Source organism: Anolis sagrei, chromosome 2, assembly GCF_037176765.1.
Source record: "Anolis sagrei isolate rAnoSag1 chromosome 2, rAnoSag1.mat, whole genome shotgun sequence".
In the NCBI taxonomy this organism is placed as follows: domain Eukaryota; kingdom Metazoa; phylum Chordata; class Lepidosauria; order Squamata; family Dactyloidae; genus Anolis; species Anolis sagrei.
In genome coordinates this window covers 98,534,387-98,547,033 of record NC_090022.1, presented here as the reverse complement: position 1 = coordinate 98,547,033, position 12,647 = coordinate 98,534,387, and the positions used below count along the sequence as shown (strand labels likewise).

General features: G+C 39.2%; 1 protein-coding gene across 3 annotated transcripts in view; it reads right to left on the bottom strand.

Annotated features, from left to right (window-relative positions):
• Positions 1-567: 567 nt before the first annotated feature.
• STK32A (serine/threonine kinase 32A) overlaps positions 568-12,647 on the bottom strand; it is a 107,847-nt gene continuing 95,767 nt past the window's right edge. For 2 of the 3 annotated variants that reach the window (XM_060765136.2, XM_060765137.2), the window contains exons 10-13: positions 8,045-8,170; positions 7,512-7,640; positions 5,729-5,793; positions 568-4,921 (exon numbers count right to left, since the gene is read on the bottom strand). In XM_060765136.2, the coding sequence (XP_060621119.2) occupies positions 4,828-4,921; positions 5,729-5,793; positions 7,512-7,640; positions 8,045-8,170 (414 nt within the window). In that variant the 3' untranslated portion in view covers positions 568-4,827. Of the gene's footprint in view, positions 4,922-5,724; positions 5,794-7,511; positions 7,641-8,044; positions 8,171-12,647 lie in introns of those variants that run through there. The other variant, XM_067463711.1, reaches the window with a different exon arrangement.

Sequence of the window (12,647 nt, the reverse complement as noted above, 5' to 3'; positions counted from 1 at the left end):
CATTCTCAGTTTGTGAGGTTTGGTGCACTGGTGCAAACCAAGTTCTGCAGCTCAGGAAATGTAACAAAAATCAACCATTTTGTCAAAATATCTGAGACTATAACAGATTTTAGTTCCACCACATTTCAAAGTGCTGCAGTACAAATCACCAAAAGTTCATGGCCCCAATTACAGTGAAGGTAAGAGCTGGTAGATGTCAGCAACTGACCTAAGACAGCAAAAACGCAGGAAGTGCTAAAATGGCCCAGCACAAATGAGGATTACAATTCTCAATGCAACTGGACAGGGCTGCTGCTACCCATACTCTGGTTTCCTTTTCAAGACTGTGGCATGATATTCCTCTGTTGACCCATTTGGTCACACTGCGCCCAGAACAGACTGGCCAAGTGGTAACCGTGGTATTTCAAAAGGCTGGGACATTGGGTTTCTGCATTTCTTCACAGTTCTGCCTTGCCCACAAACCCACCTTTTTGAAATATTGGCATAACAAATCTGTATGCATTAATACAACTAACGTGTGTTTTACAAAACTCAGGAGACGGGGAAAAAAGATTCAATACACATAAGCATCATATAGAAAGTTTAATAGACCAGGTTTATAAAATGGAAGAGAAAAATGCCAATTATTTATTTTTATGACACAATTATCCAGTTTAATATTTGCGATGAATAAACTGCCTTCACCACCTCTCTGTGAAAGAAAATGGTGAAAACAAACCTTGTATGTTTCGTGAGACATGGAAATAGATAGATTTAAATATCTACTATTTGCCATTGTACAGAAAACTACCCTGTGTACATATGTTGTGATTTTATTATAATGTGTTGAACCCACATTCCTCAATCAGAAATTTCTTGGAAAGGCTTTTGTTTGAAAATGATGATCAATCAAAACTGTACAAGAATCCTGAAGTCCCTGTCGTAAGTAGAATTTTAAATAATTATTTTTATAAATACAGCTTACGATTTCTTAAATCCCTCATGTACCAAAATAGTCAGCCATTCCTGCCTACTAGTCTGAACAGTTAAATCCATTGTGACCAGAAGAACTGGTATGCCATGTCTGCACTTTCCCCCTCAATGGCTGCCACACAACTTCTCCACGTTTCCTAGCACTCCAGACTAGATTTTGAGGACTCTGGATCGAAGATCATCCCTTCTTGGTTCCACTGATGGAAACCATCCTCTCAGCAGAATTACACAATTGGGCCTAATTCATAAGCTATCTGTTGGTTCTCACAGGTCTAGGCTCAGTGCTGACAGCACCATTAAGGTTGTGAAGATCTGACTGCTCTAGGCTCCTAGAAGGAGAAGACAGGTACACACTATTGAAGAACACACTTCATTTTTCTCTCCATTCTCAGCTTCTCTATAGTCACCTTTCCAGCCTTCTCTTCTTTACTGGTGAGTGAGCACAGCAGACAACCCCCCAGGATTCAGCAGCTGGCCAAAGGAGGATGAGTAACTGGGCATGAGGAACTACATATTGGTTGCAAATTTGATACCTGTGTCAGCATCATGGGCAAACCTTGACAACTTTCTGGTGTTAAGTTACAGTGCTGTGCTCACACTGACCCCATTGATAAGCAACCCATGCTTTTTAATTAAAATTTCTAGACTTATACTTGAATATATAGGATAGGATAATTATGTGAATAGTTCCAAGACGCACACACACCCTTACAGTGTAATTGCTAATAACATAAACTTTTTTTTCTTTAACATGACTAAAACAAATTGAATGCTACAAACCACTGGCTTGTAGAACAAAACACACTTCTTTACCTTCGTCTCACTGTTGCTTCAGCACCCACAACTGAGGAGGCAGCGCTTGAACCATGACATCTGCATTCCTATAGTAACAGAAGTAACTAAAGAGGCACTTTCACTGCAAAAGGAGATAAGATAATCTCTCTCACATACAATTCGGTTATAGTCGTAATGTGATGAATGCAGTTAAGATGTTTGCAGTTAGTTACAGACAATGTTTATTTATCACTAGATACTTCTAGACTGAACACTGCAGGGATTATCACAATCTTCTATGAGTACTGACATGACAGCATCCATTCAATCACTGATATTGAGATCAATGTGAAGTTGTCAATCACACGGTGTTATTGGTTAGTCAGAGATAGAAGCCATGTATTCTTTGGGATTCAGTAGAAGGTGTCTAAACTATTGGGCAAAAGCTGCATTGAGGGGCCAGATGGATTTTTCTTGATGCTGTACCACAATGAGAAGGACTGATTTCTTCGGATGGGGATGGGCAGGTGAGACGCAGTGCTGTCAACGTTCAGCCTGGTGCAGCAGGCCAGGCCAAAAGTGAGAGGCAGTCAAGCACAACAAGCAAGTTATAGGACTTAGACAGCGAGTGCCTTTTATATAACATGACTGAACATGACTTATTTTTCTCTCAAACTGGATGACTGACGGTTTTTCAAGTGATTCTACAATAAATACATCCTTGCTTAGGCAACAGCAGGTAAGCTTTTATAAACTAAACAGGAATTGGTCTGAGTTACTCCGTAGAAGGCAACGACTTTTTGAGCATAATGGTCACAGCAGGCACTGGAGCCACTTTCCTGATCACAGCTACTTTTCAGTTTCTGAAAATGACAGTTCTGGAACTCCTGCTCCAAAACAGCTTCAATTGCAACCAGTTAATCTCAGAATAAAGCAGCTAGAAGCGCTAGGTCTCAGCCAGCAACCTAGATTTGGTTTGTTTGGTAGAGAAGGCATTCCTGGCATTTTGTTGAAAAAAGCAGTACATATTAGTTTCTGTAGGGGGTATAGATAAAAGTGTGGTATGCAATGTTAGCTAGTAGGATGCCATGAACAACTCCTTGTTTATTTCAATTTTTCCAAGCAACAAGTTGATCTCTAATTTAAGGAACCTGTGTCCTGCTTTAGTGTGGTAATGAAAATGTCAAAGGGTGATGACCAGTTTTCTGTATCCGCAACCTGTCTTGACCCAGCTTCCCACCCCAAAACTGATGGGTTCACCTGTGCTTCATTTGTCAGCAAAGATCTTTGTATGTAGCTGATACCTGATAAAGCCAGGGAGGGTAAGAGTTATGATCATGGCAGTAGTGTCGCAGTTGTCAGCACTCATGAATATGGAACAGCTATGGATGGGTAAATCTAAGTAACTGTTCCTGATACACGATTGCTGATCACAATCCTAACACTATTTTCAGAATCTCAATTCCTACAACCTATTTTACCAGGCACCAACTGCGTGGGTAGTAGAAAGCCCATTCTGTTGGCCATCAAAACATGAATGACATGTCCATCAGGTTTGAATTAGGAAAAATTATTGAGTTAAATATATTTAACTAAGTAGCTTGTGTAGAATACTGGCCGATGGACACCAGCAGGGCAAGTTCAATGCTTCCTTTGAAATCAGTGAGAAGTACTGAACTTACGGTAGCATTGTACTTTCTGTTTGCTAAGAAACCTTTTGTTTTGAAATCAACAAAGAAGCACTTAAAAATGGAAGGCCACCAGAGGGCAGTGGGCCTCAAAGCGGTGAAGCAATCATCCAGCTCATTTTGGCTCCAATTGCAAAGAGCCTCATAAAAATGAAGAAAGTGGAGATTATGGGCTTGATTTTTACATCACTGCTATGGCTTAGTCTTCTAACCAACTCTATTATATCTGAAGAGAGATGAAATATAGGAAGGGATAAAAGGGAACTTGGGACATAAAGCAGGGCAGATAAATGAATTTCCAACACATAAAATACTCTTCCCTTAAAGAACTATTCTTAGTAATCCTCCAAAAGTGAAGCATTGTGTAATTTTAAGGTTTGGTATGCTCCCTTTATCCTAGTTTTCTGTCCTTCAGATGTGTGACAAGTCTTAGCAGATCTGACTGTGTCAAATTGCAGTCTCAGACTACAAAGGATAGAGTAATCACAGTTTATATCAAGCATATGATATTGATCATAGTAATTTCCCAAATATTTAGAATAAGTAGCACTATAACTATTCTTCTTAGATGCAAGCTTTTAAAATGTTTAGCATCATTTCATCCCACTGCCTTCTCCCTACAATAATGGATTGTCTATTGCACTTGCTGGTGAATTCTACTTCTAAGCAGGTCCTAGTAGAAGATCTCAGTATATTTTATTTCAGGTTTGTTCATGCTATCAGTAATTTCTGCTTCATGTAGGAGCTCTAGGGCTTTACATGTGGATTCTCCTGTTTATAAGTATGCTGGGTTAATTTTTTAAAGTTAAAATATACATGCTGCCAACAGTGGAAAAATCTCAAAGCAAAGAACTACAGGTAATTTCCCTTTTCTATAGTGAGCTCATAAATGGAATATAATTTTAGATTGGAAGAGTACTGGTATTGAATATGCTGGTTTTGACATTAGACTATTGCACTGCATTTGCAGTTTTCCCATCTTTTTCCAATGTCCATTAAAATAAGGAACCATCCAACTAGCAAACATATAATAAAAACTTTGTAAGTTTTCCTATTGGCAGTTGACTGACACCAATCCTCAGCAGCCACATAAATAAAACAAGGAATGTCTTTAATCTTCTACTATTGAGGAAAAAATACCAGATTTTTTCCATATGGTCAAACTTTTTCTTAAACATCGGCGAAGGCATAAAAATGAGAGCCGATGCCTTATATACTATTGCAAGAAACTAGGCCCTAACTTCTTATGTTAGGAGGAGACACCCAGGTTTTAGCTCCAAGTGTCTGCCGTTCTTACTAGCAGTGTGAAGTTTTATTTGTCAACCTTCGGGATGTAGCTAAAGTCGAAGCCTAGACCTTCAACAGCAGCACCTGAGCAGAAGCCAAATGGATTTCAGATATTATTATTCTGGTCATCTTCTTCCTGGTTGTCTTTGGTTTGTGTCAACATCAAGTTCTCTTGCATTTCATTATGCTGTTGCCTCATCCTATAGCATGCAGAAGAAAAGATCAAAGTCCATAATCATTCAGCAATGAAGCCCCATTTACTGTTTACATCACATCACATTACAATACAATACTTGCCTCACTTCTAAAATCAGCTCTTCCCTCTATTACAAGCAGTATCTGCTCCCCTATTTGAAACTGACTATTAGAGTTACCTAATTTCCACTGTTAGCAGATCATACTTATGGGCAACTCTATGAGTACCTGAGTTCTTAATCATGGACTAAGAGGCTGCTCATAGCACCTAGGATCTGAAGCTAGAATGCCATTGGATTGGACAATGGAGAGTTGGATTTCCAGTTACTTTCAGATTGCTGAAACATGTTTGGAGCACTCTCGCCTTTACTAGAATAGTAGATATCCCAGTAGATAGAAAAGGATGTTTCACTTTTTCTATGATGGCCTATTAGAAGAAATTATCTACTGTTCCAACATTATCTCTTTTATTGGCCATACCAAGAATTTTTTTTTCCTAACTGTATCACCACATTTTCCCAAAAGAGGAATGGAGTAGTGCAGAAGAGAGACACAAACCCTCTGAAATAATTGTATAAATCGTCCCATGAACAAACCTTCACAACTGGATTTCAGTAGCATTGCTGCAACAGCAGCCCAACACAAAGACCGATGAATAAAGTCTAATTCCCTAGGGCTATCCTATGGATTTTGTGTCAAATTGCCTTCTTAATTATTTGAAGAGCTCTAATCAGACTTCTTTATATATAAAACAGACTGAGTTCATTAGTCGACTTGCCAAGATAAAGTCTCCTTTCCAGGTCAATACTTACTTTTCCCTGTTGAAAATGATGAAGTCTTTTTGGATTGATTCCAGGTGTTTCTGGAGGTTACAAGCCTTCCATTATAAAACAAACAGAAAAGACTGGTCAGGAGAACCCTTTCGTATAACATAAAGCAGCAAAGCTAGAAGTATAAACATTTAATGGGGACACTTAAGGAAAGCGGTCCAGTGGGTTTGGCAGCTGGCCTTCCTCCATGACAGAGTCAATGACTGAATGCGGCAAAAGACAGATGAAGGGAGAACTGCAAATCCCAGGATTCCATAGGGTCTTGTCATGGCAGTTAAAGGGGAATCATAGCACTATAATTTGTACCATGTGAAAGGGCTCACATTAAGAGTCGTCACTGAGCAAACATTAATATTTTCCACCTCATTATTTGCAAACAGTATAGACACTGTGTGAGTGTTTACATTCCCCTTTTCCCTTCTTTCCTATCCCACCTTCCCCCAAAGGACTACTCAAAAACAGAAAGCACAATATATCTGTAGAGAATAGTTTATTATAGAGTGTTTATTATACTGTATTTAAACTGTATTTATGTATTACATTTATTGCCATGGCCTAGCTGTGAGGGATAGGTTGCCATGGTGACAAGACAAAGCCTCAGAGGAGGTGGGCGGAGCTTAAGGAGGAAAAGGTTTGAAAGTGGCAGTTAAGCTCCAGTCCGGTGGAAGAGACCCGGGGAAGAGGATAGCCAGTTAGGGCTCTGTTGTGAAGCTGTGAGAATTCAGTAGTTCCTAGAATTCGTGAATATTTCTTCAGCAAGAGAGCTGAAGGTGTTACCTTGTTAGATTGCTTAGGTTAAAAGAATCTAACAGAGGGGGTCTTCAGGATTGCCAGTAAGGAAAGACTGGTGATCAGTGGTTTGTTCCGAGTATAGGGCAAACAGTGTGGACATTCACAATAGGGAACTCTGAAGTAGTATAAGCACTTCACTAAAGAAGAAGTTTGTAGAATTGTATCATCAGAAACATGTATCTGTTAACAATAAAACTTGTTCTCTTTATATTTCAAACCTGCCTCCTCGATTGCTGTCATGCTTGGTGCATTCCACACTACCAAAGTCACCTCACAACACAACTAAAGATAAACAGAGACCTAAACCAGCGTCTCTAAACATATTGGTGGCAGCTTAATTGATATCTAAAAGAAGGTTCCTCACAGAATATTAGTGGCTATAAAGAAGATTAATACTTCCTCACATAATTTTGTTGACAAGCGGTGGGATTAGTGCTTCTTTACATAATTTATCTATGATCAAAGGTGGTTTGCAATATGGGTTTTGATGTGAGCTTTTGCTAATGGCCTAAAAAAATAATGATATTCAGAAAGGCCTATGAGGTACTGATAATCCCACAAAAAGCCTTCTACATCTTTTGTGCCAAAAATGTGGTATAAACATGGAATCTATCAGCAACACACAGTAGAAATACAGAGAATTAGAAAGTAAAACAATGTCATTATTATCCAAGTGGGCAGAGATAAGCAGCTATAGCTCAAGACTTGCTAGCTTGGGCTCCAGCCTTCTTTCCAAACCACACATCTTGAGCACTGCCAGAAATGTCAATGCAATCAGACTTGAGTAAGCAGTTTGAGAAGCATAATCTTTTGTCTCTTGAGACCAATATTTTACAAAAACATCAAATGAAGATGAAAACTATTAAAATCTTGGCATCGTCAAATAAGAAATATGTCCACTGGCATCTGCAAAGTTGCACTTCCCAAAGTGTAAGATGGGATAAACATGGTGATCAACCTCTCCGTGCCTCACCTGGATGGAATCGTTTTTGCCGCTCTCCTTCTCCTTCTTAGCCAAGCGCTTCTTCTTTTTATGAAGTGGTTTGGATTCCAGGATCATTTCTTCAAGTTCAAAGGTTGGGTCACAATTTAACTTCCCTTTCTAGAAATGGGCAGACAAACAGACAGACAGACAGAAAGAGAGAGAGAGAGAGAGAGAGAGAGAGAGAGAGATCATTCCAGTCATAATGCAATTTGCATGGAATATGTTTTTCTATTGCCACCTACACCTGGGAAATGAGCTCTCCCCTATAATTAGTGATTTAATGCTAGAGATATATTAGAACAGTTAATTTTTTTAAAATCATAATACTCTATACCAGTGGTTCTCAACCTGGGGATCCCCAAATGTTTTGGCGTTCAACTCCCAAAAATCCTAACAGTTGGTAAACTGGGTGTGATTTCTAGGAGTTATAGGCCAAAACACATGGGGACCCACAGGTTGAGAACCACTGATCTATACTATAGTCATGGAGAAGGGGTGCAAAAAACAAACAGCATGCTTACAGTAGGAAGAAATCCAGGTATTATTCTCTTTTGTAGAACAGCATCCCAGTTGATATCAGCCAAATAAGCAAAGTCTTGGATATCACTCAGCTGAGAAAATCGTTCCTCTGCGGTTATCTCCAATAACTAGGAACACAAATTAACCAGCTTGTAAACATAGGGATCACAGTAGAGAGAAAACAAAAGATATTTATTGCAAATTGGATGGATGAAATAAAAATCTACCAGATGTTAATCATGATTAATTTTAATTCAAAGTGATGAAATATACATCTATTTTTGTGTGTGTCAATAGGTATTATTATTATTAATATTCTATTATTTTCTTTTCTCATAACAACCAAGGACATGTGTGAGTGTTTCTCATAACATAAACGTCAAGTTATTAATTTTGCCCCCAGCATGGATTCTTTGGTAACCAGTATATTGTTAAAAGAAATGAAGCACGACATGCAAGGAAGTTTATAATCTTATATCCTATATTAAAAATATGATTGAGTTTTCTGGGAAATAGCAGAAAGAGGGGGGGGGGGGGAGGAGGAGAAAGATCTAGGCCATATAATCATTTTTAAAAAATGATCATTCACTTTTGCAGGCACCAGTGGATATAAATCAAACTCAGATTGTTTGAAGGGTTACACTGAGCATAAACACCCCATCTGCCACTCAGCAACCAAAATGCATGAGTCTAGTTTGATCTGATCAAGGACTATGGATCAATGTCCAAGAAACTTTTTCCCAACCATGTAGGACCTTTCTTTGCAGCTCAGGATCATCAGTTCTCCCTAGGCTCCTCACGTAGTATAAGAAGCCTTGGATCCATGCTGTAGCTTCTTTTCACTACATTCACATTCTAGTTTCTGAGCTGGGTGGTGTTTATGTGGGGGTCAGCAGAGAACTAGGGCTTCCAGCATCACCTTTGCACCACAGACAAGAACTGTCTTGCTCCAGCTCCCTCCCAATGAAAGGAAGATCAGCGGGGCCCTTGCCAAATGGTGAACATGGTTTTCAATTGTTTGAATCTATACAAAAGTAAACCCCTTGAAGTAGTAATGGATGAGTGTTAAAGCCACAATATTTCTCCAGGTAAGGCTTCATCTGATTGGGACTATGCAGAACCTCCATCATTGCTCATTATGCCAGTATTTTCAACCATCACCTCATGTTTTAACATTTTAGCTCCCATCATCCTTTGCAGTCACTATTTTGCCTTTGAACTTGGGAAAATGTGGACTCTTCATCCATGGATTCACTGTGTTGTAGTGTCTAATACCTCTTTTTTGTCTGAGGGGAAGGAAGGCAGGGAGTTAAGCAATATAGTAGCACCTTTAATATTAACTAGTTTTTGTTTTAGCATTATTTTTCATTGATATGAACCTAACACCTAAATACAGCACTGAGAGCTATCTCGGTGATAATTGAAGAAAACACCTAGGCTACAAGATCTTTTGCATTATAACGATTTCTATTAATATTATTAAATAGTTACAGATAGAACATTATCTTAGTGTATCATCCTTCCCTCATGTCTAATAAACTCTCAGAAAGCTGTTGCGTTTTGTGGCTCAATTTGCCCTGGTCAGATGTTTTAGGTATACAATAGTGCAAATTATTTTATTATTTTCAGTTTATTTATCATGTCAGAAGTGAGTTAAGGGTACAGTTAAAATGCATTTAAAATCACAAAGTTTAAAAACTTGGTATTATGGTATATGTCTTTTGACCAGAAGCTGGCCACTTGGAGTGCCTCTGGTGTCGCTGTGAGAAGGTCCTCCATTGTGCATGTGGCAGGGCTCAGGTGGCATTGTAGTAAGTGGTCTGTGTTTTGCTCTTCTCCACACTCGCATGTCATGGGCTCTGCTATGTTGCCCCATTTCTTAAGGTTAGCTCGGTATCTCATGGTGCCAGAGTGCAGCCTGTTCGGCAACTTCCAGTTCGCCTAATTTTCTGTGTGCCCAGGAGGGAATTTCTCATTTGATCTCAGCCACTGTTTTAACCTGCCACTTTTAGATTCTTGCTTGCTGAGGTGTTCCTGCAAGTATCTCTGTTTCTTGATTTAAGCCATTGGCATGCTAGGTGATATATGAACAAAAGACGGGAGACGGGAGGGAAGCCTCCCTGCTGGATCGTAACACATCCGGCCATCTCCTGGGCAACATCTTCGTAGACAATTGATTCTCTCACACCAGAAGCAACTTGCAGCATTATTTTCAGTGGGAGTAGTAAACAAAACAACGATTACAAGCTGTGATGACAATTATGTAGAGAAACGAAGCAGCACAAGGCCTATTTAGGCATTATAAAAGTCTACTCATTTTCTACCAAAGTATTTCTTGGATGGAATGTCTTGAGAAAACTGTAAGCATAATTACTAGAATAGGGTTAAAGTTTTGCTTCAAATCTTTGGTTACACCTCAAGGAGGTTAGAAGACAAGAGGCAAAATACAGCTCCCAGTCTCCTTTCCACATAGAAACTTTTGTATGACACCTGAAACATGGCTATTGTAAAACCAAAAAAAAAAAAATCTTGAAGGCACCTTTTGCCAATGAAAAATGCCTCTACTTTCTACCTTAGCATACGGCTTGGTTTGAGAAAGCAATGAAAGCACAGCTTAAAGTCATGTGTTTCCTTCCTTAAGAGTTTTAATTTGTCCTGGCTGGCAATGGAGAAGCATTCCAGTATTTCTCACACCCTCATCCATCACACTCCCCACAGTTGACTATAGGGTCAGGTTCTCCACACTGCTAACAACTTTTCTAACTAACTGCTTAGTTGGCTGAGCAGCAGCAAGTATTCTACTTCAGCAGTAATTTACTGAACGCTTTCTTACTACAACTGGAGCCAACAGTCCACAGGTGCTTGCTGTGCTAAACCAAGTTATTCGAAGAGCCCTGTTGTGACAGATTTTTCTCATCCTCACAAAGAGATTTTGCAGGAATAGTTTATCGTTATGTCTGCATTACTATACATATAATTCAAACAAACTCCAGCTTGAATCAGCCTCATTGGGCTTATTTTGAGGGTTTGTATGCCACGGGCACCTGCCACCCATATGGTTTCTGATGTATTTGTTCTTGCTCAGGTATTTCATATGAATCAGCAAAACATCTCAAAATGATTGGTGTGAGGCAGGAATACAAATACATTATTTGCTAAACTTGTAAAACGTTCATGGAAATCAAATGTAGACAAGTAAAAATAATGAAGCAAGTGGGGAAATCCTGCTGTCTGTCCAAAGGCAAAGTAGTCCCCAATACACAAGCACAGTCCTCATTATAAAGACCTTGTCACGTATCACTGTGGGATGGATGGCAAAGCTTCTGAAACGCTGCACTCCGATTTGCTTTTAATGAGCAAGAGAGACTGGTTTCAAAACTGGTGTTGGTTGCTGTTGTTTAACAATAAGCTGAATACCACACTAGCTCAACTATAAGGGGAACTAATGAAATGAATTCAGCTTGCTGGTCACAATTAAGTCCCACAGATACCACTGAGTGGGGTCTAAGTAGGACTAAATTTGGTTTTAACCCAGAGATGGGATTTATGATGAAGATGATGAATTCAAGCCATTAACATTACTTAAAATACCAATGTTGGTAAGGACGGATGGGACTTGCAACACAACAATATGTGGAAATGTATTGTCGAAGGCTTTCATGGCCGGAATCACTGGATTGTTGTTGGTTTTTTGGGCCATATGGCCATATTCTAGAAGCATCCTCTCCTGACGTTTCGCCTGCCTCTATGGCAGGCATCCTCAGAGATTGTGAGGTCACCTCACTACATCTAAGGATGCCTGCCATAGAGGCAGGCAAAATGTCAGGAGAGAATGCTTCTAGAACATGGCCATATAGCCTGAAAAACCTAAAATAACCCAATATCTGGAAAGCCCTATGATTTCCAATGTATTCCAACAGCATGGGCCTGCTCCCATATTCTCAGCCTGAACAGAATGTATTGAATACAATTTTGGGATTAAATGTTATAAATATAATGTAAGTGGCATCCATTTAAGAGCCCAAAGAGACACATGCAAGATATTTATGACATCTAGACACATTACTTACATCAAGCATAATACAGTGGTACTCACTACTAAACTCTTCTATGTTGTAACTGACCATTGCTACTCACACTCAATAAGTGGCTTCAAGCCTATTTGCATAAAATGATGCATTCCACCAGTTCAATGTCACTATTACAAGCACTCTGATGTGGGTCAAAATAGATACTCATATCTGCCATGGAGGTGGAAGCCTACTTACCATATATCCACCACATGTGCTGGATGGGATTGCCTGCACTGAACTGCAAGCCTAAGGCAGTGGGACCTTGGTATCCACTCAGATTTAGTTTCAAGACCCTCCAATGAGTACCAAAATCTGTGGATGCTCAATTCCAATTATATACAGTTACATAGAAAAATGATGTCCCTTACATAAAATGGCAAAAATCAAGGATTTTTTTTTGTTTTGTTAATATTTTTAAATCCATATTGTCCTTAAAGCCTACATTTATAACAATATACATTTAGGCTGAAATACCATGCACACCTTGTTGCTCTTGTGTGTTTTCAAGTCATTTCTGATTTATGTCAACCCT